The sequence below is a fragment of the Rhineura floridana genome, chromosome 2 (assembly GCF_030035675.1).
Source record: "Rhineura floridana isolate rRhiFlo1 chromosome 2, rRhiFlo1.hap2, whole genome shotgun sequence".
In the NCBI taxonomy this organism is placed as follows: Eukaryota; Metazoa; Chordata; class Lepidosauria; order Squamata; family Rhineuridae; genus Rhineura; species Rhineura floridana.
This window is the reverse complement of record NC_084481.1, coordinates 95,788,181-95,814,915: the sequence shown is the minus strand read 5'-3', so window position 1 is coordinate 95,814,915 and position 26,735 is coordinate 95,788,181. Positions and strand designations below refer to the sequence as shown.

Genomic DNA, 26,735 nt, shown 5'->3' with positions numbered 1-26,735 from the left:
CTTAATATTGCTTACTCAGCAAACATTAATTGGACAGTTCAAATTTTTTATTTTTTATTTCCATTGTGAATTGATATTCTTTCTTGGTGACTCTAAATCAATCTGTCCTACTGGAAGGCAACTTCCCAGTGCAGGCTTCATATGGGAATATGAATCCCCTTGTTCTGGTAAGTGCCAGGGAGTGAGCCCAGCCCATGCAGTGTTCTTTCCCTCTTGGCAGCTAGAGACACTGCACTCCCTGCACACGGGGATGCCAGCAATGTAACCATAGTAACCTCAAGTAAATAAAGCACTTCTGAAATGGCAGTCAAGAGTGGGTGGATGGGGTGGACAACAGAAGAATGGGGAACAAGGCTAAAAGCCAGGCAAGAGGAGATCCAGCATTTCTCAGGATTGCATCCACTTGTTGCTAACACCTTACTATAAGTTGGTGGCTTAGAAATTAAATAGTTCCTCTGTGTGTGAGAGAGAGCAGTGTGGTTGAGAAGATTACCTTTGTGTTGAATACTGTTTTGAGAAGTATAACTTCTAGGATAAACAGCCGAGCAGCTATGCAACTCTGATCAACATAGGTTGGCAAAGATACATTAGATAGAAAGAACATATGGGCTAGGTGGTGGGCATTGCTACACGGTGAAAGAGACCACACTTAACCTAAGCTTCCTTTTCAGATCATCATTTTATTTGAGCTAGCACAACGGCTAAGTGTGTTAGCCTTGAGGCAGGGGATCTCTGATCAAATCTGATCTCCATGAACACAGTAGATGGCCTTAGGCAAATAACATCTCTAAGCCCCTCATTGGTGATATGGGGACAATACCACTGATTTACCTTACAGAGTTATTGTTAGGATTACTCAGGCAATATATTGAATTATTTTGAAGTACCATACAAAAATTAAGTATAAAATACTTTCTTTTATTTCCTTGATTCTGCTATAGCTGCTGCTGGAGGAGTACGCAAACAGCGATCCCAAACTGGCACTTACTGGAATTCCTATTGTCCAGTGGCCAAAAAGGGACAAGGTAAATAATGGATCCATAACTTAGCTCAAATAATTGGAGACATGGTGTGGGGGACATGAATCCTTTTGTGCTGGGAAATTTTGAAACTTGACAGGAATAGCATCCCAATTTAAACAGAAGAATTGAGAAAAGGACTCTGTTCTTAGAGTTGTAAGCAAAGTGACAGAGTAGATCTTGGCACAAATTGCAGGTATTAAAATTAAGTGCAGTATAAATGTGAGAATAATAAAACCAGGAGTCATGATCATGGCTTCAGTTTCTAGGAGATGTTATGGCCAAAATCCAGAATTGGTTAATGATAAAACACAAGCCTGTTTTTTAGACACTGAATCTCTGAGATCGAAGTCCTAACTCTTTTCATACATGATGTCTTGTGTTCCCGATCCCTGAGTTTGAACTTCCATGCAGCTGTCATCGAAGATCTCTTGTGACAGAATCTTGTTTCCTTAGTTGATTATATGAGCCTCCTAATTTCTTACTGTCTTTTTTTTTCCCACTGACAGCTTAGACTTCAGGCTCGGCCAAAGTTAAGATTACCAACCATCCCTATCACCAAACCACATACCATGAAACCTGCTCCACGGCCAGCAACTGTGAGACCCACGGTCTCTCCTATAGTGTCAGGTGCCCGCAGAAGACGGGTGCGATGTCGTAAATGCAAGGCCTGCTTGCAAGGTGAATGTGGCATGTGCCACTACTGCAGAGATATGAAGAAGTTTGGAGGGCCTGGTCGTATGAAGCAATCTTGTGTACTACGGCAATGTTTGGCGGTGAGTCCTGTAGTATATTAGGTGGGGAAATTGCCTATATTTGTTGAAGGGTTGGCTTCAGTCTGCTTTCAGAGAAGGGGATGAAACCTGTAGTACTTCTCAAAAGTCAAGAGAACAACTAATGAGGCTGATTAAAAAACATTGGATATAAATATGGTGGGTAGTTGAAAAGTGGTTAATAACTTTCAGTGGGGCATAGAGACATAGGGTGGTGGGAATGGACTAATCATTCCCTGAAGCTTAAAAGTCTGTGGTGTAACTTTCTGTTTCATTCTTTCTTTGCTCTGTAGCCCAGACTGCCTCACTCTGTTACATGTGCACTTTGTGGGGAGGTAGATAAGAATGAGGATTCACAGGACTTTGAGAAGAAGCTAATGGAGTGCTGCATCTGCAATGAGATTGTTCATCCTGGCTGTCTACAGGTAAGAAGGCGTGCTTGACTCATCTTGATAACAGGAATGTCAGAAACAAATGTATTTCTGGAAATTATCTTTGTGTATTTTTCCTCTGCAGATGGACGGGGAAGGGCTCCTGAATGATGAATTGCCAAACTGTTGGGAGTGTCCGAAGTGCTACAAGGGAGATGAGCTGGAGAAAGGCCAGGTAAGAAGTACATTTTCTAACATCAGCACATACTTTCTTTTTAATCATAGCAACTCATCTGTGTCGCATGCTACTCCTGGGTAATGAAGAGACAAACTGTTTGCACATGGAAGGGCTCACATTCCATCTTGTTTGTACCTAAGCTATTGGGACAAGAAGGTTCTTTGGATATCCTGTTTATCTTTGCACACCTTGGGAAGTCTGTGTAATAGGCATGTGAGTGGCAAGTGAGCACTGGGGGGCCTATTTGGTTGAATAAAATACCTTCATCTGGAAATGGGCACTGGTGACACCATACACTGTTAGTACATAATGGAGCCACTTTACAGCTTTTCCACTGCCACCTTAATGGCATCTACAGAGAGCCCATCAGTACATAAACTCTAACATCGTGCGGAAAAGACAGTTCCTGAGGAGGCAGCAGTATCAACTTTCATCTACTGAACAGCGAACATGTTATCGGTGGCAAAAGCTGACAGCACTGCCCTGGCAGAAATACATTAACAAGATCCTGGACAGATCTCTGCCTGCTGTCCCACCAAAGAGCATCCTAGTGAAGGCAAGCAGGGGTATGGGACAAGGGGTTGGTAACATCTTACAGCCACCACAGGAGTTATTTTCAAATGGCGTTCTGTTGGAATAGTGTCCTCTGGATGGCCAACATACTCTGCAACATTTCATTCCAGTCTTAGGGAATTTAGGTCATGGCAGTTCCCAATAAAATAAGGAAAATTGTTTCTTCCCCGCCCCTCAGATTAAGCAGCACTTAGTTGATTTTTTCATGCAAGGTTTTGTGGTGGAGGTCTGCTTTTAAATAAGCCAGCAGAGTGAAAACGTTGGATGAGTGTTTTCCTCAATACCTGCTTGAAAATTGAATCTAGAAGGATTGATAGATTCTCTAACCTGAAACTAAGATGTTGATACAAATAAACTGTTCATGGTTGAAGTCTAGGGTAACTGTTGCGTGATTGTCCATATCTGCTAGGTGCATGCGTGCATATAGTGTTCTCAAATTGTATTCTGCAGCTTGAGAATATTGTATATACAAAGTCATTCAGCTGTTATTGTTATAATTATTTTCATTTATCAGTAACTTTATACAATAAAAAGTCTAAGCAACAAAAAAACATACCGCACATAAGAGCAGTAAATGGCAAAGCACAATTTCTTTAACCTTAGTGTAGATAACTGGAGGGCAGCTGGGAAAAGAATGTATACCGTATCCGAGCAAATGGATTCAAATCATCCTTTAAGTACGTGATCTGGGAGAAGAGACTTCATTTGTAGATACTCAGGGATGCCAACAGGATTTTCTGGGCCCAGTACACTGTGTGGGGCTTGAGCCCTCCAGCCTACCCATAATCTAATAAACTGCGTCCTGTGTATGTATGTTAAGTAATTGTAGAATTGCAACTTTTCATATTTCTACCAAATCATTTTCTAGATAAATTCCTTTCTTTTTGGCTACTAGCAAAACAGTTGATTTTGTGCTCATCTACCCAGGAAGGCTGCAGTTACATTTTAAATTTTGGGGTGACTATGTGTGCATACACATATATACACACATCCCTTTGCAAAACAAGGGAGCAGAAAAAATTCTTCTAACTATTAACAATGCTCAGTTATATCCATGTCTATTCAGAAGTAAGTCCCATTAAACATACTTAACTCCCAGGCAAATGGATGTAGAATTGCAGCCTAGTTAGGCAAAAAGGAGGAAAAAAACACTTTTCCCCTCCCCCCCTTTTCTTGAATGGACCCTAATTAAAATCCTAAAATATCAACCTATACTCATACCATATCTCCACTAGCCCCTTCTTAAAAATGCTTGTTTCTAAAGCTACATATTTTACCAACAGTGGCCAGGGAGGGGAGGATTCAGTAAGATGGATTCCCACCCCCTCCAATCTTTAAACTATCAGGCAAGATCTCCCATGGCCCAACTTACTAACAGCCACAGACAGCCTTTCGTGTATTTATTTATTTGTTGAATTTATATCCCACCCTTCTTCCCAAATGAGCCAATCGCGGCAAACAGAGACAAAATAATTTAACAAGGAAAAACATACTAAAAGCAGTTAAAAACATTCAGAAACAACAATTTCAATTAAAAATATTCTGAAACATTTAAAAAACATTCTAAAATACAGTTTAAAAACATTCTTTCACCAGCGGTCTTCAGGTTACCAGGAACGGTCCTCTTCAGCCATCAAATGTCTGGATAAACAGGAATGTTTTCAAATTCCTCCTGAAAGTTAATAGCGATGGAGACCGACACGCCTCACTGGGGAGGGCATTCAACATATGGGGAGCCACCTCTGAAAAGACCCTGTCATGGGTCAGTGTTAACCAGGCAGCTGACTATTGTCTCATTTCACCTTGTTGCAGTAATCTATCTCTTCAAAAACACTACAAGGTTCACTTTTTTTTACTAATAATAAACCAAAATATTGGTGCTTTCATTTCATAATTAGGAGGAGAGTGGGGGGGAACTCATACTGATCATAGTCAAGATTAAGACTGCAGTCTTATGTTCATTTACTTGGGGGTGACTCTTACTGAATTCAATGGGACTTGCGTCTGAGTGGTCATCTACAGAATTCTTCTCTAATATGGCTACCCTGACATGTTGCTTTCTGAAAACTTTGCTTGAAGGCAATTAGATCCATACACGAAGCATACTTCCCCTGAGGCCTTGCGACTTTTATGATGGTGATGACCATACCCATTCATGTAAATGCAGGCTCCCATTGACTTCTGCATTTTATGAAACTTTTGCTTCAGAGGAAAAATCATAAGCCCAAGGTTTACAAAGACAGCAAGCTTGGGAAGAGCAGTAATTTCAATAATGCATTAAACACTTCTTTCAGACACCTATTACAGTGGCAGAGTAACACTGTATTTGATCGGACCTACTAGAAACTTCGTTTACTTTTCTCTGTTGTGGCTAATATATAAGCTAACATTCAGTAATGGTATCCTTCTAAAGAGTTTAGTTAAAAGAAAAGTGGAAGGCTGTTTTAGTCCAATTCACGTACCTCCTTGGGCTTGTAGAACTTCATTTGTCTGCAGGTATGGTGAAAATTTTGAATTCTGGCATTTATTCCAGCATATTGACTAGACCAGGAATAGCCAACACGATATCCTCCAGATGCTATCAGACATCAAACACCTACCATCTCCAGTCAGTATAGTCAATGGTCATGAAGGATGGGAGTTTTAGTCAAGACATCAGGAAGGTGCTATGCTGGCTACCCTTGGATTAGGCAAAGTGACAAGAAGATGAATGAATGGTTCTACCTTGAAAAGTGTGAAGTTGAAAAATGGGTAGAGTTACTGCCTTCAGTTTTCACTATTTTAGAAGAGCTTATTAAAGCACCTTTGGTATTTTTTTTTAAAAAAAACAGATTGCCTTCTAAATACAAGTAAAGCTGAATACTTTTTTTTCCATTGAGATTCAGAGCAGGGATTTGCACGTTGATCTCAGTGGTGGGTGTGGTAGCCAACTTCTACGAGGAGACATATACTTTAAGAACCCAAGATTCCTAGAGCTTTATAGGCCAAAACCAGCACTTCAGATTATGCCCAGAAGCAAATTGGTAGCAACCATAGTTTTAAATACTGGTGTATTGCATTTTAACAGTACTGACTGTTGCAAGATGGGATGACTTAGTGAGAGTGTAAATTTCTCAACAGGATTCATACTGGCGACTCTATATTTCTCTTGATACTGGATTAACCTTCCCCCAGTTCAGTCTCTGCTATTCTCAATTTTCACTAAGGTTTGGTGGAAAACAGCTTTTTAGGCTGATGCCAGTAGGAAAGTAAAACTGCTTATAAAGATGGACATCTTTGATTCTCACCCACCCTAGAATCAGAGAATAGTAGGGTCGGAAGGGGCCTATAAGGCCATCAAGTCCAACCCCCTGCTCAATGCAGGAATCCAAATCAAAGCATTCCCGACAGATGGCTGTCCAGCTGCCTCTTGAATGCCTCCAGTGTCGGAGAGCCCACTACCTCTCTAGGTAATTGGTTCCATTGTCGTATGGCTCTAACAGTTAGGAAGTTTTTCCTGATGTCCAGTCGAAATCTGGCTTCCTGCAACTTGAGCCCATTATTCCATGTCCTGCACTCTGGGACGATCGAGAAGAGATCCCGGCCCTCCTCTGTGTGACAACCTTTCATGTACTTGAACAGTGCTATCATATCTCTCAGTCTTCTCTTCTCCAGGCTAAACATGCCCATTTCTTTCAGTCTCTCCTCATAGGGCTTTGTTTCCAGTCCCCTGATCAGCCTTGTTGCCCTCTTCTGACCCTGTTCCAGTTTGTCTGCATCCTTCTTGAAGTGCGGAGACCAGAACTGGATGCAGTATTCAATATGAGGCCTAACCAGTGCCGAATAGAGGGGAACGAATACTTCATGTGATTTGGAAACTATACTTCTGTTAATGCAGCCTAATATAGCATTTGCCTTTTTTGCAGCCACATCACACTGTTGACTCAAATTCAGTTTGTGATCAACGACAATTCCAAGATTCTTCTCACATGTCGTATGGCTGAGCCAAGTATCCCCCATCTTATAACTGCATTTGGTTTCTTTTTCCTAAGTGTAGAACTTCGCATTTATCCCTGTTGAATTTAATTCTGTTGTTTTCAGCCCAATGCTCCAGCCTATCAAGGTCCCTTTGAATTTTGTTTCTGTCTTTCACAGTATTAGCTATGCCCCACAATTTTGTATCATCTGCAAATTTGATAAGCATGCTCTGTACCTCCTCATCCAAGTTGTTAATAAAAATGTTGAAGAGCACTGGGCCCAGGACCGAGCCCTGTGGTACCCCACTCGTTACTTCCACCCAGTTTGAGAAGGAACCATTGATAAGCACTCTTTGAGTACAATTCTGGAGCCAGCTGTGGAGCCACCTGATAGTTGTTCCATCCAGCCCACATTTAGGTAGCTTGCTAATCAGAATATCATGGGGCACTTTGTCAAAAGCTTTGCTAAAGCCGAGATATATTATGTCCACAGCATTCCCACAGTCTACAGGGGAGGTTACCCGATCAAAAAATAAGATAAGGTTAGTTTGGCAGGATTTGTTCTTCATAAATTTGTGTTGGCTAAGAAAGCACTGCATTGTTGTCGTGCTTACAGATTGACTGCTTTATCTGCTCCAGAGTTTTTTCAGGGATTGATGTAAGGCTGACTGGTCTGTAGTTTCCTGGTTCTTCCTTTTTGCCATTTTTGAAGATAGGGACAACATTAGCTCTCCTCCTCTCATCCAGCACAGCACCAGTCCTCCACAATTTCACAAAGATAATAGACAGTACTTCTGAGAGTTCTTCAGCCAGTTCCTTCAATACTTTAGGATGCAGTTTATCGGGCCCTGCTGATTTGAACTCATTCCAAGTGATTAGGTATTCCTTGACCATTTGTCTGTCAAGCTCCAATCCTGCCCCTTCTACTTCATGTTTCCCGGGAGGGTCATAGACCTTTTTTTGGGAGAAGACTGAGCCAAAGTAGGAATTGAGCACTTCTGCCTTTTCTTTGTCATCTGCTATCATTTTGCCACCCTCACCGAGTAGCTGTGTCACCATTTCTTTTCTCTGTCTTTTACTATGGATGTACCTGAAGAAAGCTTTTTTGTTGCTTTTAGCATCCCTCGCTAACCTCAGCTCATTCTCAGCTTTAGCCTTCCTGACACCACCCCTGCAATTCTGTGATACCTGCCTGTACTCTTCATTTGTGGCCTGGCCTTCTTTCCACTTCCTGTATGTGTCTTTTTTTGTTTTTAGGTCTTCTCTAAGCTTTTTGTGAAGCCACATTGGCTTCTTCTGCTGTTTCCCCCCTTTTTTCCTTGTTGGAATTGCTTGCCATTGCACCTTTAGAATTTCTTTTTTTAGAAACTCCCACCCAACTTGGACTCCTTTTCTCATTAGGGTCACTTGCTGTGGAACCATACTTACTATTGTTCTGAGTTTATTGAAAACAGCTTTCCAGAAGTCCAGGGTGTGCTTATGGCTACTCTCAGCTTTTGCTTCTGTTAAAATCAAGAATTCAACTATGGTGTGGGCACTTTCTCCCAGAGTTCCCGTAACTGCCACTTCATCCACCAAATCATCTCTATTGGTTAGAATGAAGTCAAGGATAGCTGATCCTCTGGTTGCTTCCTCCACTTCGTGTAGGAGAAAGTTATCTCCAACACAAGTCAGAAATTTCTTGGAGGGGCCGTGTTTGGCAGAGTTTGTCTCCCAACAGATATCGGGATAATTGAAGTCCCCCATTACTACTACATCATGACTCCTCAAAACATTGGCAGTTTGCTTTTCAAAAGTTACATTCTTGTCTTCTCCTTGATTGGGTGGTCGGTAGTAGACTCCAGGCACCACATTCCTTTTATTACTTGCCCCATTAATTTTAATCCAGATACTCTCGGTGGAGCTACCAAGCTCATCTTCCTGAATTTCTGTGCATGGATATATATTTTTAACATATAGCGCGACTCCACCTCCCTTTTTATTCCTTCTGTTCTTCTTGAACAAGTTATATCCTTCAATTGCTGTATTCCAGTCATGGGAGTCATCCCACCAAGTTTCAGTTATACATATCAAGTCGTAATTGCCCTCCTGTATGAAGAGTTCAAGTTCGTCCTGCTTGTTTCCCATGCTCTGCGCATTAGTATACAGACATCGAAGACCACGTGATTTATGGCTTGGCTTCCTTACTACATTTTTCTGAGGACTGTTACTGGGCCCTATTAGAGCCGATCTCTCTGTTCCTGTTACTGTGCACAAGCCTTCATCAGTCATTACCACCACGTTTACGTCTCCCTCCCCCTTAGGATTCAGTTTAAAGCCCTCCTGATGAACTTCTCCATGCTGCGGCCAAACATATTCTTCCCAATCCTTGTGAGATGCAACCCATCACTTGCCAGCAGTCCATCTTCCAGGAAGTATAGCCCGTGGTCCCAGAATCCAAATCTCTCACGTTGGCACCACCTTCATAGCCATTCATTCACACGGAGTATTTTCCTTTCCCTTTCTACTCCTCTTCTAAGTACTGGAAGGATCTGGGCCCCAAAGTCCTTGAGTTCCCTACCCAGAGCTTCATAGTCTGATGTGATTTCTTTATAGCTCCGTTTGGCAGTATCATTTGTTCCCACATGGATGAGGAGAAAGGGATATCTGTCGGTGGGCTTGATGAGTGATGGCAACCCTTCCATCACATCTCTAATCCATCCTGGTAGACAGCATACCTGGCAAGTCCACTGATCTTCTCGGCATACTTGGGTTTCGATCCCTCGCAGTAGGGAGGCTCCCACTACTAGCACTTTTCTCTTCTTGTTGTGGGGTGTGGTTTCATTGCCTCTGCTTGATTGAGCTTCAGCCTCTTGCTCATTGTCACACGGGGTCTCCTGTAATTCTTCCACCACAGGCTGTCCTCCAGTCTCATCCTCGAGTGGTTGAAAACAGTTTGATAGTTCCACTGGTGAAGGGTGTCTTCTAGCTCTTCTGCTCCTGTCACCCTTTCCCACGGAGTTTCCTCCACTTCGTTGCTCTTCTCCAAAGCAGTCTCCTCTTTTGCTACCACATGCTGTTGTTCTTCCACCTCCACTTCTCTTTGCTGCTGCTGTTCTAGTGTTCTAAGAACTCTTCATCTTCTCTTATAGTCCTCGGTGTGGCCACCTGCCGTTCTAGGCCTCTCACTTTTTCATCCAACAGTGCCACGAGCTTGCACTTGTTGCACGTGTACGCCATGTTATTCTCAGGCAAGAAAACAAACATGGCACACACCTTGCAGATCACAATCACTGGGGCATCCTTCCTATTCATTCTCTCTCCTGCCTTTTGTTTCTTTCTAACAACTTGTTTTGGAGTGGCCTGTGCTTTGTCCTGTCCTGCTTCAGGGTAAACTTGAGAGTCCCACTGGTATGTGCTGTGCTGTACAAGGAGAATTAGTAATTTTTTTTTTAAGGACCTCCCCTGTGGAACTTCTTTGTCAAACTCCTGTTTGTGCTCCCTGTTCCCTCGCTCTCTGAAAGCTGGCTTGCTTATATCTCCTCACCTGTAGACCAACTGAGACAGCTCCCTCTGCTCTGCTCTGTTAGGAGTCAGGAAACAGAATGAAAGTCCCAGCACACACAGCTGCTGCTTGTTGCCCTCAGCAGTTCTCAGGCCATGCCCTTAAGCCAATAGCTATCAGGCCACACCCCTTCCAATCACACTGCTATGGAGCCCTTCAGAGCACACGGCTTCAGAGCCCTGTTGGCCTTTTTTCTTTCCTCGCTATAGCTCCTTTGTCAAACTCCTGTTTGCTCCACCTGTTTGCTCGCTCTGTTCACTCGCTCTCTGAAAGCTGGCTTGCTTATATCTCCTCACCTGTAGACCAACTGAGACAGCTCCCTCTGCTCTGCTCTGCTCTGCTCTGCTCTGTTAGGAGTCAGGAAACAGAATAGGAGTCAGGAAACAGGATCGTAATACATTTTACTTCTGAACCTAATCAATGCTACCATACAAATTCTAAACTTATAACTCTTGCTGTTTTGGTCTTTAAATGGTAACTTGATGTCACTCACTTTGCAGAAGCGGAAAATGGATGATGGCGATGATGACACAGTTCAAGCCAAAGTCCTGCGCCCGTTGCGAAGCTGTGAGGAACCTTTGACTCCACCACCACATTCGCCTACCCCAATGCTGCAGCTAATACATGACCCTGTGTCACCACGAAGCATAGTGACACGGTCCTCTCCAGGGGCAGGTCCTAGTGACCATCATGGTCCCAGCCGGGACGAACGCTTTAAGAGGCGTCAACTTCTTAGGCTGCAAGGCTCAGAGCGCACAGTGGTGCGGGAAAAAGAGAACAACCCTAGCGGCAAGAAAGAGCTTTCAGAGGTAGAAAAGGCCAAGCTCCATGGCTCCTATCTTACAGTCACATTACAAAGACCTACCAAAGACATGCATGGCACTTCCATTGTGCCCAAGCTGCAGGCGATCACTGCCTCCTCCACCAATCTGCGGCACTCTCCCCGTGTGGTCATGCGCCAGAGTTCAGCCAGAACACCCCAGCGGGGTGGAGATGATGAGGCAGGTGAGGAGGAAGAGGAGGATGAAAGTGCAGATGAGGAAGATGAGAGTGCTGAGGAGAGTGGAGCAGCCAGACTGAATGGCCAAGGAGGCAGGGCTCCAGATAGTGAGGAGATCTGGATGCAAAAAGAGGTCTGGATGTCTGTCTTCCGCTATCTCACTCGCAAGGAGCTTTGTGAATGTATGCGTGTATGCAAAACCTGGTACAAATGGTAAGTTGATTAGCACTGCATATTTCAAAATACTTTACAAACCCCTAAGTTTCTTGGATCCAATTCTGTGTGCCAGACCACATCTTACAGATTTAAATATAAGATGCAAATGTAAGAAGCAGGAATATGAGAAGATGGCAAAAAAATTAGTATTCAATCAGTGCTGCCCTGGACTCCTCCTCAATAATATTAATACACTTGTATTTTTCTTGCTAAGGGACATAGTGTCAGTTGTATTCACATGGCTTTTAAAGAGGGTTAGACAAGGCCATGTAGTGGATTATGAGTAACAATTATCACTCACAATAGCCAAAAATTGAACCTTCAGCAGCAGTATAACATTTAAGTACCAGATAAATGTTGTGGACAAATAGGCTTGGTGATAACTATCTTGCTTTTGTGTTTCCAAGAGGCATGCCTGGGCACTGTTGAAAACAATGCTGTGACAGATGGATCTTGATCCTATCTAGTGCAGCAGTTCTTACATAATTAGAATCATAGAATAGTAGAGTTGGAAGGGGCCTATAAGGCCATTAAATCCAATCCCCTGCTCAATGCAGGAATCCAAATCAAAGCATTATCCAACTAGTCTATCCAAATTATCCAACTAGCCTTTCATGATTTGCATAAGGGCTTGGACAGACTATATGCAAATCATGAACTACTAGTTGGATAATTATGTGCTGCTTTCTGGTAAAGCTGTTTAACCCATGGCAATAAAAATCATGACCTGGGCTATTAAATCCCAAGAATTCTCTTAAGCAATGCCACGCATCAAAGGTCCTGGCTGTGCTATACTACTTCTACCATTGGACCTGGATTAGATGTAACATCCTCAAATGACTGGAGGACATGATAACATTTTACAATTGAGGGAAGTTATACTTTCTTGCTTTCTGTCTTAAGAAGCCCATCTCTGAAAAGGGCAAAAAGGCTGGTTAAATTCTCAACTTCCACTTCCCTAAATTCTGACATCTTTAGGGAGGAGTTATCTTCAGGTATAAGCTGATAACCCTAGACCCCTTACCTCCCCCCCCCCCAAAAAAAATCTCCCTTCTAGGATGCAGAGAGATTCAAAGGCTAAGTCAAACGTTTTAAGCAGTAATCACAAGAGTTGTGAAGCTACATACCCAATTCAAAAGTTTCATTGACAGAGAGGTAGAATAAAGAAAGTATGGCTATATCAAGCTAGCAAACATACAGATATATAACTCCTCATCTTAAAGAGTTACAGGCTTAATATTCAGCCTTGGCCAATTGGTTGCATTAGGAAAGGCATATTTCCTACACTGAACACAGGATTAAGGCTGAGGGCTTTAAGAATATCCTGCTGATACACCAGAAACCTGCTAGTTCTGATACAGAGAGGCTTAGACAGCACTCATAGTTCAGGAAGCCTTTCATGAGGCAGATGGTTATTTTTATTTGCCAGCCATAACATGCAGAAGTTGTATCTGGATACAACTTAAGTTGGAGGAGGATTCTAGCCAGCTAGGGACCAGGAACTGTGGTACTATGAGAAGTAGGCATTTTAAATCAATAGTTAAGCCCCTCAGGCTTCAAAACTCAGAGTAATGTTGGCAAGTAATGTGTCAGACACTTCAGAACTGGAAGCCTAGGACTCCAAGAAGAATATATGGAAATCATTCACCCCCTACAGCAAGGCAGTTTTACCCCACATCTTTTTCTGGCTAACATTGTGAGGGTCTAGAGAACATACACACCAGAAAGACACAAATTTATTCATTTCTCAACAACTTCTTTTAAAAAATGCATTTTTATGTATTCATAGGATGCTGTTGGGCTCCTTTATGTAAATTCATGGTTACAAAGGAACCCATTAATTTTGGCATTGACCATTTCAAAAATACTGCAAGTATTTTATTATCAACAAATGTTTGTTTCCACCTGTTTCTAGTTAAGTTTTGAACTAGCTGTTAAGTGGATTGCAAGTTTTCTCATTCCCCAAATAAGATCTGGCTTGTCTTCCCACAGAAGGTGACTGTCTCAACTTTGAATAAGTTTTCACAGAAAAAGTCTGTGTAGACATGGTTAGGAAGGTGAACATACCTCTCCAGCTACCATAAGGGCCTTTCCCCTTTTCTTTGATAAACAGGAAATGTGTGGTTTTCTAGGGACAAAACAAGTACTTTAGCACCGCAACGTTTCATAGACACAAAGGATAGTATTGAAGGTGACTCTAGCAGTTCGTCAGTTACTTCAGCTACTTTTCAGTGACCTGCAAGCGCCATGGCCTTCATGTCATCCCTTTGGGCGGAACAAAATTAAGCTTCACCCATGAAAAGTGGATATTGTATGAGATACACTCATTGGGGAAGGAAGAAATTGACTAAATCCAAGAGAGAAGAGAATTTGGGTTACTTCTCATCCCAGATTGGGATAATAACTATTGCTCGGCAAACTTGTTCATCTAAAGAGAGCCTGCCACAAATGATTTGTCATAAAGAAGTATGAAGAGACTGAGAAGGTGCATTTCCAGTCTAATTCAGTGTGTATCAATTAGGTGCGGTGACAAGAGATTGTGGACGAAGATTGACTTAAGCAGGTACAAGTCCATCACACCCCTGGCTCTGGGTGGCATAATCAGGAGGCAGCCAGTCAGCCTTGACCTCAGCTGGACCAATATTTCCAGAAAACAGCTCACTTGGCTCATCAACAGACTACCAGGTGTGGGTCTCGTGTGTCTGGGTGGGTGTATCTTTTCACTATTGGCTTCAGTTTAAATGTTGAACAGAACATTTCCTCATACTCTTGTGGTTGGCTATGTGATGTCTGAGGGTGCAATGGTGCCCTTGACATTTTTCCTTTTATCAGCTAAGCATCTGAGTCTCCCCTGACTGCCTTAGTTATGAGGGTGGTTACTTATTTCTCCCTTGACAAGTACATACAACTTAAAGAGGAATTCAGAAGAGTGACTCTTTCCATGTCATATTTCAGCTCTATGTGCTTTTCAATGCTCAGTTTAATTCTACTAGATCAGATTTTAACCCATGTTCCTTGGAAAAGCAAACTGTAAGTGTCCTTATGCTCTCCTGGGGTCACATGCCAGCAGTGGGTATGGCTACCCACACTGTTGCACATGTACACAGGACACAACCACAGCCCCCTCAGCTAATCTGCAGATCAGTGTAGGGGGAGGGATTATTGCTCCTATCAGTTCATCAATTGACCATTCTAGTGACTGTGGGGGAGACAGTTTGCATTCTCATCAGGGCACTGGGTTCAACTCACCCCAGTGTTTTGTCTACTTTATTTTTCTTCTTAACTGTGTATGAAAAGGAACTATTTTGGAATGAAAGATGCTAATGCTTTCCATTTTTTGCTGTACTATAGGCCTCAAAGACCTCATCTTGGCAGGCTGCTCCTGGTCAGCAGTGTCTGCTCTCAGTACCTCCACCTGCCCCCTTCTCAGGACCCTCGATCTTCGGTGGGCAGTAGGAATCAAGGATCCTCAGATTCGGGACTTGCTTACACCTCCATCAGATAAACCCAGTATGTTTTGCCTTCTGGATATGCCAGGATTTTGTGCTTGCTAGTGAGGTGGGGAAGAGAAAGAGCAGACCAGTTGGTAAAGAAAAGTACAGTTTGATGCAATGCAGTTTTTGAAAGGGAAAAATTCTGACTGGAGTGTGTAATGTGTATTTGTATGCTCTAGAGAAGCAAGAGACTTGTTCTTTCCAACTTTCTTGCATATCTTACTACAGGCCAAGACAATCGCAGCAAACTCCGTAACATGATAGACTTCCGGTTGGCTGGGCTGGACATAACTGATGCCACACTCCGGCTCATCATTCGCCATATGCCTCTGCTCTCACGACTTGATCTTAGTCACTGCAATCACCTTACAGACCAGTCAGCCAACCTGTTAACAGCTGTGGGATCTTCCACGCGAAACTCACTCACTGAAATCAATATGGCAGGTTTGTGCATCTAGGAGCTTTCTAGGTCCATCTTTGATGCTTCCCTGCCATGTCAACACCCGCTGACCATGCAAAGCAGGGGTAGGGAACCGCCAGACTGTAGGAAAAGCTTGGCCCACCAGGGATTCAAATGTGGCCTGCAAGGCTATTTTCTCTAAACCACACCCACCTGTCACTAAACTGACATTATACATACCATCAGATGTGGGGCCGATAAAGACATGGCTGCCAGTGAACAATTGGGAGCCTTAATGTGAGCTCCTGGTTGTGCACTGGCAAAGGAAAGCAGGCTTTAGCTCTTCTGCCCATGAGCTGATGGGCAGGAAAGCTCAAGTCAGGTTTTTGCAGGCATTAGCTGCCTTCTGTTTTGTTGCACAGGACTTGCAAAGTTTTTGATGCCGCAGTTCCTACCCAACAGCCAACTGGCTTTTGGACAGTTCAGAACTGCTGTGCAAGGGATTTTGATGAGGGTGGGACAGCCCATCTGTCAGTCATTTGCCATCATAATATCAGGGGATATGTGGGTTGTCCAATCCACCTGTCAAAGTTTGCCTGAGAAAGTGGGACCATGTAAAGGTCTGGCCTGAAAAGATTCTCCACTCCTGATGCAAAGGCTCCATGCCCTCTTGTTTCACTGAGGTTTCTCTGTTGCTTGAAGAAAGTGAAGGATTTAGACCAGCCGAAATGTCCCAACTGGTGTGCCTCCGGATGTTGTTGGACCACAACTCCCATCAGTCTCAGCTATTGGCAATACTGGCTGAGGCTGATGGGAGTTGTGGTCCAACAACATCTGGAGGCACACTGGTTGGGAAAGGCTGATTTAGACCCAGTAGTGATATGACTATGGGGGAAATTATTTCCCTTTTTCACAGGCTTTTCCCCCAGTCCTCATTGAAAGTGGAGTTAGCAAAATAGTAATCTGAGGCAGCGCATAATCTTTATGTATTCAGAACTGGATATACTACGCTAGTGCAAACAGTATTCTTTAAAAGCATTTGGCATGACATATATTAAGTTTGTGTCCATCTGTAGCAAAAACACTCAGGTAGCGCTTTACCGCCTCCATATTCAGTATGGGCTGACAGATCATGTCGGAAAATGAGCCTTAAGGGAAATAGTCACATTTCAATGAATGTCTCTCTAATGAAAGAAACTGCTACTAAGGACCTAATGCTTTACTGCTACCTGAATCACAAAGAGTGTCTTCCTGTGTGTGTTTTGTCAATACAGGAGTCAGACATGTCCATATTAACCTGTCAAAGTTGCCAGTCATGCCATCTTCAGGTGCCACTGTGTTCATATTCAAACTGAGCAAGTGCCCAAAAGGTTGAATAGGAAAATTGCACTTGCATTACATAACTGAGCTATCCTGTAACAAGACTGATGCACGTCTGGATATTTCATGTTTTCTGAGTAACACCAGTACATTTGCAGTTGCTGTCTGAATACCTTTGGGGAAATGGGCGTAATGCAAATCATAACGTTTGTCATCCTCTCCACAGGCTGCAATAAGCTCACAGATCAGTCTCTGCTGTATCTACGGCGCATCTCGAATGTCACCCTGATAGACCTACGTGGCTGCAAGCAGATCACTCGCAAGGCCTGCGAGCACTTCATCTCAGACCTGTCAATCAACAGTCTCTACTGCCTGTCTGATGAAAAGTTGATCCAGAAAATCAGCTAGAGATTTGCCACAGACAGACTGAAGAGAAGGAAAGATCCCAAACAAACCCTTCTTGGAGAGCAGACCCTTCCCCCACCCCCATTTCCCCCACATCCACAGGCAGGGAGAATGCCTGCTTGACTGACTGTAATGTCCCTCATCTGTGTGGGACTTCTGCAGACCAGAAAATCCCACCATGCATTTGAGGAAGTGGCAAGATTGCTGGGCGGATGCTTTTGTGGGGTACTTGCTCATCAGCTACATGCTCTACCTTGATGTAGCAGCGTTTCAAGGGGAATGTGCTCCTTCCTCTCTTCTGAACCCCTCCCTTCTACCATAAATCCCACAAAAAAACAATTACACTTCCCTATCAGATTATGGGGAAATCAGACCTGGATAGTATAGAACAGGTGCACTTCTGTTCCCTGTTCCCTTGCTGTCTTGGTATGCAATTTGTTAATGTGTCACTGGGCTTGGGAGTAACCTCTTGCCTGCCACACTCTGCTAAGCTTCCTGTCCTTGCCCTTCAGCAGCTGAATGGGCAGCTACTGCTTTGTGTGATTACTCAGAGCAGTAATGTAATGTCCACTGTAGCAGTGCCTCTTGTATGGTAAGGGGCTACCCATGCACCCTTGGGTCAGCCTGCAGGGACCTTCCAGCATGAGGCTAGTGAGGGGGTGGCTGAGCTTTCATATGGAGGGAACCATGTTCTTGTCATAAACTTCCCCAAGAAGGGAAGTTAAGCAAGTATGTTCATCCTTTCCTACTTTGAAAAAATGGCAACGTTTGTAGAGGGAAAGCTGCAACAGAGCTTGGAGTCTTGAGAGGCATCTAGTGGGATTTCTTACACCAGCGGAAATGGTCTCTGTCCCATAGTCTGTTGAAATGAGCATTCTTGGAGATGCTGGCTGACGAAGAAATGCCTACATCTTGGGATACATAGCTGTTGGCTCTTGAGCTGGGAGACGGGTTAATGCCCCATTAGCTGCCTCTCTTTCTTTGCAATGAATGGCCGGTCCAAAGAACTTCTCTCTTGGGCAGCAGAGAGCTTTTTGCACTTTAGAAAGAAAGGTAATATTTTGGAACCCTATTTTATTTCCCCCTGCGTGAGTGACTGGACACTCCTTCCAGCTGTCTGAGCTTGTCAGGGTTTGAATGCACACTTTGCACTCTGCTCTCTTCCCCATAGTGATAGCACAAATTAGACTGCCCTTCACCTTGCCTCCCCCTCTGAGCCTTGCATGGCAAAAAAGAGCTCTCCAGTGTCGGCACAGCAAGGGAAAGGAGGAATGTGGAGGAAAGCCCAATGCACCCTCGCCGCTTCTGAAGCAATAAGGGAGGGGGAGGAATCCACCCATAGCTCTCCAAATTGCCCAGCCTGATTGCATAGACTGCTGTGGCACCCGAGCCTCAGGGAAGAGCAACTTCCCCTGCACTGATGGGGATGGGGTGGGGGATATATATTTAGATCTACAGAAACCCACAGGTTCCCCCTCACTTCCATATGAGGAGCAGGCTTCTTTGCCAAGAGGACAATGCTAGTGTGATGAGTTCCAGAGTGCCTCAGTACACAGGAGTTTTGCTGCAAATTGATTTTTTCTGCAAAAACGCCCACTCATCTAGAAGTGGAAACTTTCTGCCTTGTTGTGTTTGCTCCTGTGGAAAAAAAATGTAGAATCAATCTTTTTTTTTCTTTCAAAAGAGGAAGGTGAGAATAGCCATAAATAGGAGATTCAAGTGCATCTGCCCAGATAACTCCCACAGAGATTTCTAGGCTCTGGATATTTTATGTTTTGTTTTCAAAAGTGGGAGCACCTTCACAACTCTCCATGTGCATTGATCAGCCTGAGAAGTGCTGAATTGCGGCAAGTTGGCATGTCAGGAGCATTAGTCTGGGAGGAATCTCGTCCTGCGGCAAGAGGGATAAAACAAGTAGCAGACTGATCGGAGAAGGTTTTGTTGTGGGTTTAGGCTTTGCTGTCCTGCAGCCTTCTCAAATGTGGCCCTCAAATGACTGTGGCTTAAATTTCAAAGCAAATTGTGAAACTTCAATGCCTAAACTGGCCCTCACCTCAGAGGGCAAGTGGTGACATAAAGGAAAAAGAAATTATATATAAAATCACTTAGTGATTTAAAAAATACATGCTCCCTAAATAAAACTCCCTAAAGAAAGTCACTATTGTCTAAAAGGGTTTGGTTGTTATTTTGTGTTTTTTTAAGAAATTGTAAATATATATTTTTTGTTGCTAACTTAGAGTCAATCTCCAATGTTGTGCTTTAAAATTAAATGTAAGCATTAAGGGTAAAAGAAACCAAGTCTTGCGCTCTCTCGCTTGACATGTTTAGGGTTGGGGGATATTTGGGGCTAAAGGGAGGGGAGCTAGTTGGGATTTTTCATTTTCTAATCATTTGCCAATAATGGTTTTAGAGAATCTTTCCTCAAACATATTACCACATGAATGAGAGACAAGTGAAAGGGGGAAGAGAAGATACCAGCCTCTGAAGGGAGACTTTGTTTCATGGGGTGGATTTTGGAATAAAAATTTCAAGAAAAAATGTGCGGGTCTGCATATTGATTGTGATGTGAGCTCAAATCCAAGGCAGTTCCAATCTGAATAAGAGAACTCAGTGGGTAACATACTATGCATTTACCCTCCCTATATGTAGGGCCTAATGTATTCCATTCTATTAAAATTTTGTACTCCGGCAATTCAAATTTTGTGTCCAGAAAAGCTGGATTGTGCAAACTTGTTCAATTTGCGTAACTCCGTAGCTCTTTTAAAAAATAGAATTATGCAAACTTTTCTAGACCTGGGGGATTGATGGTGAACTGAATAGGGCACTGAATCCCCATCCTCAATCATTGGAAATACTGTTTTAAGATTTTAGAAAGCATTATCCTTACATTTTCAAGTGTATCTTCAAAGCCAAATGGACTAGGAACTTTAAAAAATGATGCTGAATTCTGCATCCACTCCCATGTTGTGCACAAGATAAGTTCACCATATGCACAACCCTGCTTATATCAAACTGAAGAACTTTTCCATGACCACAGCACAATTTTAGGCCAAAAAACCCATAGCTATAGTTTATCCTTAAGCTTGCTTGGTCTTGGATGCATCCTTTTAATTGAAATGTTGGGCTGTAAGCTCATTGGTTTATTAGTAAAAAGATCTTATATATAATCAGACTTAAAGGTGGCAGTTGGCTCTATCACAAGCTCTTGAAACAAGCTATGAATCTGCATTTTTTTATAGGGCAGAATAACACTGAGCAAACAAGATGGATACTGTCATCTCTCCTCTTTTCACTGGCATTCTGTTGGGTTCACTATTTGTACATTTGCTTTGCATGCCTGATTGGTGTTTTCTTTCCTCCAACCCCTTTTCCCTTTTAATCTTTTTAATCTTATTGCCCTCTTGGGTTGTTCCAACTTGAGATATATAATCCTTTACTAAACAAAAATATTTTTTCATCGTGATATAATGTACAAGTAACAGAGCAATTTCTGATCTGTTTGTGTGCAAGATACAGATTTCAAGGGCATTTAAGGTGGCTGGTATATATAATATGATATATAATCCTTTGCTAAATGGACCATTGGTCTCACCTGAAGGGTAATTTTCATAGGAGAATGCCATCATGCTGGATTATAGCTCGTCCTATCGTCCAAAGGCAAGAATGTTTCTGAAGTCAAGACTAGGGCGTCAGGCCCCTCCCACTCTCCAGTTCATTCGCAGCGAGTCCAAAGAGATATATCTAAACATGCAGGAAAAAAGGCCAACGGGCCTAGCAGCAAGAACATAACATAATAATAGTAACATTAATAATATCTGACTCTAACCTAGCGAAAACAGTAATAGAAGTCTTGACTTCACTAGAGAATTAAAATTTAATGTAATATAATATAATATAATGACGAAGTGTAATATATAAACCATCCCAAAAATTATGTAGTTATCCTCCAACTGGGAGGGTCATGATGGCATTCTCCTATGAAAATCACCCTTCAGGTGAGACCAATGGTCCATTTTCCATAGGAGGAATGCCATCATGCGGGATGTACCAAAGCAGCCCATAACCGGGAGGGACCACCCACATGCTAGTCGTCATTAAGAACCTGTTGCAAAACTCGTCTGCCAAATGAGGCATCGGCAGAGGCATAACGATCTATTTTATAATGCCTTATGAACGAGTGTGGAGTAGACCAAACAGCAGCTCTACAAATATCGGCAACAGGAGCGTTAGTAGCAAAAGCAGCCGAAGTGGCTGCTGATCTAGTGGAATGAGCTGTTGTACTAGGCGGAACTGGAATCTTAAGGGACTCATAGGCTAAGGTAATACATGCACGCAACCAGCGGGATAAGGTGGAATTAGCTACTTTATGCCCCATAGACCTTGGATGAAAGGATACAAACAAAGACTCAGTCTGTCGTATATCCTGGGTCCTGGACAGGTAGGTCTTGAGAGCCCTCCGAACATCCAACGAATGCCAAGCCTTCTCGAGCGGATGAGTAGGATTCGGACAAAATGAAGGTAGAACAATGTCCTGGTTGCAATGGAAAACTGAATTGACCTTGGGACGGAATGAAGGATCAGTTTTCAGCACAACAGAATCCTTGTGAAAGACACAGAGGTGGCGAGCAGAAGACAATGCGCCCAGTTCCGAGACTCTTCTCGCCGATGTAATCGCAATCAGGAACAGGACCTTGAAAGACAACAGACGTAAAGGCACAGTCCTGAGTGGCTCAAACGGAGGACGTTGTAAGGCCTGTAGAACCTTTGACAAACTCCATGATGGAAAACGGTGAGCTACAGCCGGCGAGCGTAGAGCAGTGCCTCTAAGGAAGCGTTTGATAAACGGATGTGAGGCAATAGGGGCGTCAGTGGAAGATACTGAAAGAATGGACGACAGGGTGGACGCATGTCGACGTAATGTGTTGGGTCTAAGTCCCAACATGAGGCCCCTATGAAGATATAGCAGCACTTGTTGTACTGTAGCCTTGGAAGGATCGATGTGTTGAGACTGACACCACCTGGAGAATGCTACCCAAGTATGCTGATATATACGAGTGGTGGATGGTCTTCTCGAGGCCAAAATAATGTCAATAACAGCGTCTGACAGGCCGGCCGATCTCAAATGTCCCCATTCAAATGCCACGCTGTTAGGTTGAGCCACTTGGGGTCCTGATGCCATACTGGGCCTTGTGATAAGAGATCTGGCCTGACTGGGAGTGGCCAGGGATCCGTCACCGACAGTGCCAGGAGATCCGAGAACCACGGTCGACGGGGCCAATATGGTGCTATCAGAACCAGCTGTGCCCTCTCGCGACGTACCTTCTGCAAGGTTTTGGCTAATAGTGGTATTGGAGGGAAGGCGTATAATAGTCCCTCCGGCCACGGCAATGACAGAGCATCCACCGCTTCCGCTGTCGTGTCCAGGTATCGAGCGAAGTACCTGGGTAGCTGGCAATTGCGACTGGAAGCAAAGAGGTCGACTGAGAAGGGGCCGAATCGATGCTGGAGAAGATGGAACACAGTCGGATGAAGTTTCCATTCTCCCGGAAAGACTTGTTGTCTGCTGAGCCAGTCTGCTGTGAAATTCCAAATTCCTCTGAGATGTTCTGCTTTGAGGGATTGCAGATGTTGTTCTGCCCAGTCAAATATGATGGAAGCTAGGCTCTGTAGAGGTCTGGACCTGGTGCCTCCCTGTCTGTTTAAATGAGATTTGGCACACGTGTTGTCCGTTCGAATGAGGACATGGTCCAAGTGGAAGAGAGACTGAAAATGAAGCAGAGCTAAGTGGACAGCCTTTAGTTCCAGCCAGTTGATGTTTTGAGTTTGTTCTGCTGTGTTCCAAACTCCCTGAACGAACTGGGAGTTGCAGTGGGCTCCCCAACCCAGGAGACTGGCATCGGTGGTAATGACAGTCCGGTGGGGTTCTCTGAACGGAGTGCCTTGGGTGAGATGTTGTACCCTTGTCCACCAGCGGAAAGACAAGCGCAGTGTGGGACTCAGGGGGATTGCTCGATGGTTTGAGTTGGCAATGTCGTGTTGGAATGGCAACAGGGCCCACTGTAGCTGGCGCGTATGTGCCTGAGCCCATGGCACAATATGGATGGTGGATACCAACATTCCGAGAGCCCTGGCTAGAAGCATGACATCTGCAGAAGATTTGTGCATCAGAGACCTTGCGATGTCTGTGATAGCGGTGATGCGATCTGGGGACAGGAATACAGTCGCTTGCAGTGTGTCTAACATTGCCCCTAGATGCTGCAGGCGTTGGGTTGGTTGTAGATGGCTTTTGTCGAAGTTGACTAGCCAGCCGTGGGCCTGTAAGATATGGAGCGTGAGTGTTAGATGACGATGAGTAAGCTCCCTAGACCTTGCGCGTATTAGGAGATCGTCCAGAAGGAATTTCCTGTGGGCTGTGCAAATAGGGACATGGAGATACGCTTCCTTTAGGTCGATAGAGACAAGGAAGTCACCTTCTTGCAGGCTGTCTGTAATGGAGTGGAGGGATTCCATTTTGAACCTGCGATACTTTACGAAACGGGTAATGAACTTGAGGTTCAAAACCGCCCTCCATGAGAGATCGCGTTTGGGCACAGCAAATAGGAGGGAGTACACCCCATCCGACCTCTCTGCATTGGGGACTGGCTCTATCGCCTCTATGTCCAAAAGGTGCTGTATCGCAGTCTGCATGATGCAGCGCCTGTCTAGTGCCCTGGGACAAGGGGAAGGATGAAAATTGTTTGGAGGTATTGCCCAAAACTCAATTGCATATCCATAACAAAAGAGGTCTCTGATCCATGGGACCTGAGTCAGAGGTAGCCAAAGTTCGGCAAATAGAATCAATCTGCCCCCAACTGGTATTGCCTTAGTATTGTCTGCGTTGGCGAGACCCTCCCCTGTATGAGGACGTTGAGTAGCCTCTGCGGCCCTGGTACTGACCTCTACTGGGGAAACGTCTATTCCAGCCTCCTCTGGTGGAGCGGAAGTCAAATGCTGGGAAGTCACGGCCTCGTCCCCCGGGCCGGGTTCCCCGAAAGGGCTGAGACATGCGATATGAAGCGAAACGCCTAAAGGGTCTGCGCTCAACGTTTTTGACGGTGGCCAAGACAGGCTTTCGAGTGTCCTTAGGGTCGACAAGCACTGCCCTTAATGCCTCTTCCCCGAAAAGTAATGAGCCTGCATAAGGTGCTCGTGAAAGATTAACTCTGGCAGTAGAGTCAGCCTGCCAGTGACGAAGCCAGAGGGTCCGTCTGGCAACGATCTGAGCCGCCAGGGCGCGTGCTGCTAGTTGATTCGCGTCCAAGGTGGCGTCGGCCACGAAAGCAGCTGTTTTACGCAGTTTTAGTAGCGATCTGCGCAGGGAGGCAGGATCTGGATTGTGGTCCTCGATGAGGTCGTCTAACCACATTATCGCTGCCCTGGTGAAAATAGAGGCAGATGTGGATGCACGCATGGAAAAGGCGATGGCCTCATGGGTCTTGCGTAAAGCAAAGTCCAGTCTCCATTCAGTGGCATCCTTTAGATGAGAGTCCCCTTCCCTCGGCAAGAGGGACCTGGAAACTAAACTGGAAATAGGCTTGTCGATGTTAGGGACAGCCAGTCTGGTAGAAAAGTCCGGGGCCAAAGGATAAAGTCTGTCCGCAATGTTATTAAATCGGCGTGCCTGTAAGGGGTGGGACCATTCGTCCTTGGCCAGTTTAGCGATGGGGTCTGGGACAGGGAGGAAGTTTTCAGCTGGCGTAGGGGATTTCGAGACCCTGGCCCCTTTTAAAGCGGGAGTGGAAGCTGCAGTTGGAGTGGATTGAAGACCAAGGGCGTTCAAGACTCTGCGCGCCAGGGGCTGGTAATCTGAAGAGTCGAAGAGGCGATAGGAGGTTTCTGGCTCTGGTTCCGAATGGTCACTCCACTCGTCCGCTTGGTCTTGCAGCGCGAATGCGAACTCTGCATCAAAAGAGGCGTCATCAACGAACCTGCCCCTGGTAACGTCAAATGGGTCTGGAGAACCTGATGGGTTTGTCTCACTGTGTACACTTTGAACCCCGCTGTGTTGAGGGATAGCGGGAGGTTGTGAAGATGATTGACTCTGAGTAAAAAAGGACAGCATGCCCTGAAGTTGTGTAACGAACTCGTGGGAAAGCTGTAGTCCCGGAGATGTAGATGGTTGCTCTTGGATAGGCGGAACTGTAGACGGCCCCACAGGTAGTGAAGAAGAGCAAGCTCTGGATTGGCTGGACATTGGCTGTACAGGAAATCCAGGAAAGTCCTCCTCATCAGAGGAAGCCGCAGGAGAATGAAAGAGAGTAGTTAACTGTGCATGATTTGAGTCCTCTGGCACTGGAACAGAGACAAAGCGGGGCCGCTTGATTGTGCTGTGGCTAAGATGTTTGGTTTTGGCAACCGCTTTAGAGTGCTTATGTTTGACCGCCTTAGGAGGTTTAGGCTTGGTCATCTGGTTTGTCACAGGCTGTTGTATCGGCTTGGTTGCCTGGGTTGTCTCTGGCTGTTCTGCCATCATATAGATAATAAGGGTAGCTGTACACGGCACACGACTGGGGCAGAATGCACAGACCCGGGCAGGCACAGTACACGGCACACGACTGGGGCAGAATGCACTGGCAGATGGCAAAGTACACTGCCACGATGGGGCAGAATGTACGCTATGAACAGTCTTAGAACATGCACAGTACACGGCACACGACTGGGGCAGAATGCACTGGCTGATGGTAGGTACACTGTCACGATGGGGCAGAATGTACACTTGGAGGAAAGGTGATATTGCACAACTTGCACAGTATAGTCCAAATAGCTTTGTATATTTTCAATAGTCTTGCGCACTAACAGGTGGCCTGGTGCACTGTTATGGCAGTATTAGTAAATTTGATGAAAAGTCACATGTGCACAGTAGTTGCAGTGATTGTAGAAAGCCACAGTAACCCAGTGGTTGCCAGGGTCAGCCTCAGAGATGGGGTTGGTAAAGGAACTTATGTAGAGGTAAAAATCCTATCTGCAGCACATAAACAGGGAGCAGATCACACAGAGGGAGCTGACAAGAACCTGGGCTCTGCAAACCCCAACCCGTGGAGGAAAAAAATCCCCTTTTGTAATACTAGTGGGTTCTCAAAAGGGACGGGAAAAAACGGCCACTAAAATGGCGCCCGTAAAAAGAGCGGGAAAATTCGAACAAAAATGACGGATACTTTGCCCAGCAACAACCGTTGTATGAAGAAATGAGCAAGGTGGGAAAAAATTTTAACTGTAAAAATGGAACCGCCCACGGTAGAAATACAGCCACGGGACTAAGAAGGTAATCACGGCTGAAAAAATTAGCCTGGAAAAAGACTTCGTGAAAGAGGCAGGACAGCTAGCGGACTTCCCGAAGCCGAAGAGAATCGGCCAACAGGCAAGCCGCAGCCGCGGGCTGAAGGGACT

General features: G+C 44.6%; 3 protein-coding genes across 8 annotated transcripts in view; 1 reads left to right on the top strand and 2 right to left on the bottom strand.

Moving 5' to 3' along the window:
- The window catches only part of KDM2A (lysine demethylase 2A), a 542,877-nt gene extending 522,926 nt beyond the window's left edge, over nucleotides 1-19,951 (top strand). For 2 of the 5 annotated variants that reach the window (XM_061609559.1, XM_061609558.1), the window contains exons 14-23: nucleotides 942-1,025; nucleotides 1,529-1,795; nucleotides 2,086-2,217; nucleotides 2,309-2,398; nucleotides 2,760-2,957; nucleotides 10,975-11,687; nucleotides 14,212-14,375; nucleotides 15,042-15,200; nucleotides 15,413-15,628; nucleotides 17,131-19,951. In XM_061609559.1, coding sequence (XP_061465543.1) covers nucleotides 942-1,025; nucleotides 1,529-1,795; nucleotides 2,086-2,217; nucleotides 2,309-2,398; nucleotides 2,760-2,957; nucleotides 10,975-11,687; nucleotides 14,212-14,375; nucleotides 15,042-15,200; nucleotides 15,413-15,628; nucleotides 17,131-17,312 — 2,205 coding nt within the window. In that variant the 3' untranslated portion in view covers nucleotides 17,313-19,951. The remainder of the gene's footprint in view (nucleotides 1-941; nucleotides 1,026-1,528; nucleotides 1,796-2,085; nucleotides 2,218-2,308; nucleotides 2,399-2,759; nucleotides 2,958-10,974; nucleotides 11,688-14,211; nucleotides 14,376-15,041; nucleotides 15,201-15,412; nucleotides 15,629-17,130) is intronic. The other 3 variants (XM_061609561.1, XM_061609560.1, XM_061609562.1) reach the window with 2 other exon arrangements.
- Nucleotides 19,952-20,922: 971 nt separating this feature from the next.
- On the bottom strand, nucleotides 20,923-22,421 carry LOC133376784 (uncharacterized). 2 transcript variants are annotated; one of them, XM_061609564.1, is made up of 2 exons: nucleotides 21,706-22,421; nucleotides 20,923-21,080 (listed from the first exon to the last, which is right to left on the bottom strand). In XM_061609564.1, exons 1-2 carry the CDS (start codon nucleotides 22,249-22,251, stop codon nucleotides 21,051-21,053), a joined length of 576 nt encoding a protein of 191 aa, XP_061465548.1. In that variant the 5' UTR covers nucleotides 22,252-22,421; the 3' UTR covers nucleotides 20,923-21,050. The 2 variants fall into 2 exon arrangements, with proteins under 2 accessions (XP_061465548.1, XP_061465547.1); XM_061609563.1 differs by having other exon boundaries at nucleotides 21,710-22,421.
- Nucleotides 22,422-22,597: 176 nt separating this feature from the next.
- Nucleotides 22,598-25,268, bottom strand: LOC133377923 (uncharacterized). The gene is made up of 4 exons (XM_061612719.1): nucleotides 25,132-25,268; nucleotides 24,246-24,345; nucleotides 22,933-23,624; nucleotides 22,598-22,631 (listed from the first exon to the last, which is right to left on the bottom strand). The coding sequence occupies exons 1-4, from the start codon at nucleotides 25,266-25,268 to the stop codon at nucleotides 22,598-22,600; spliced, it is 963 nt and encodes a 320-aa protein (XP_061468703.1).
- Nucleotides 25,269-26,735: the final 1,467 nt, after the last annotated feature.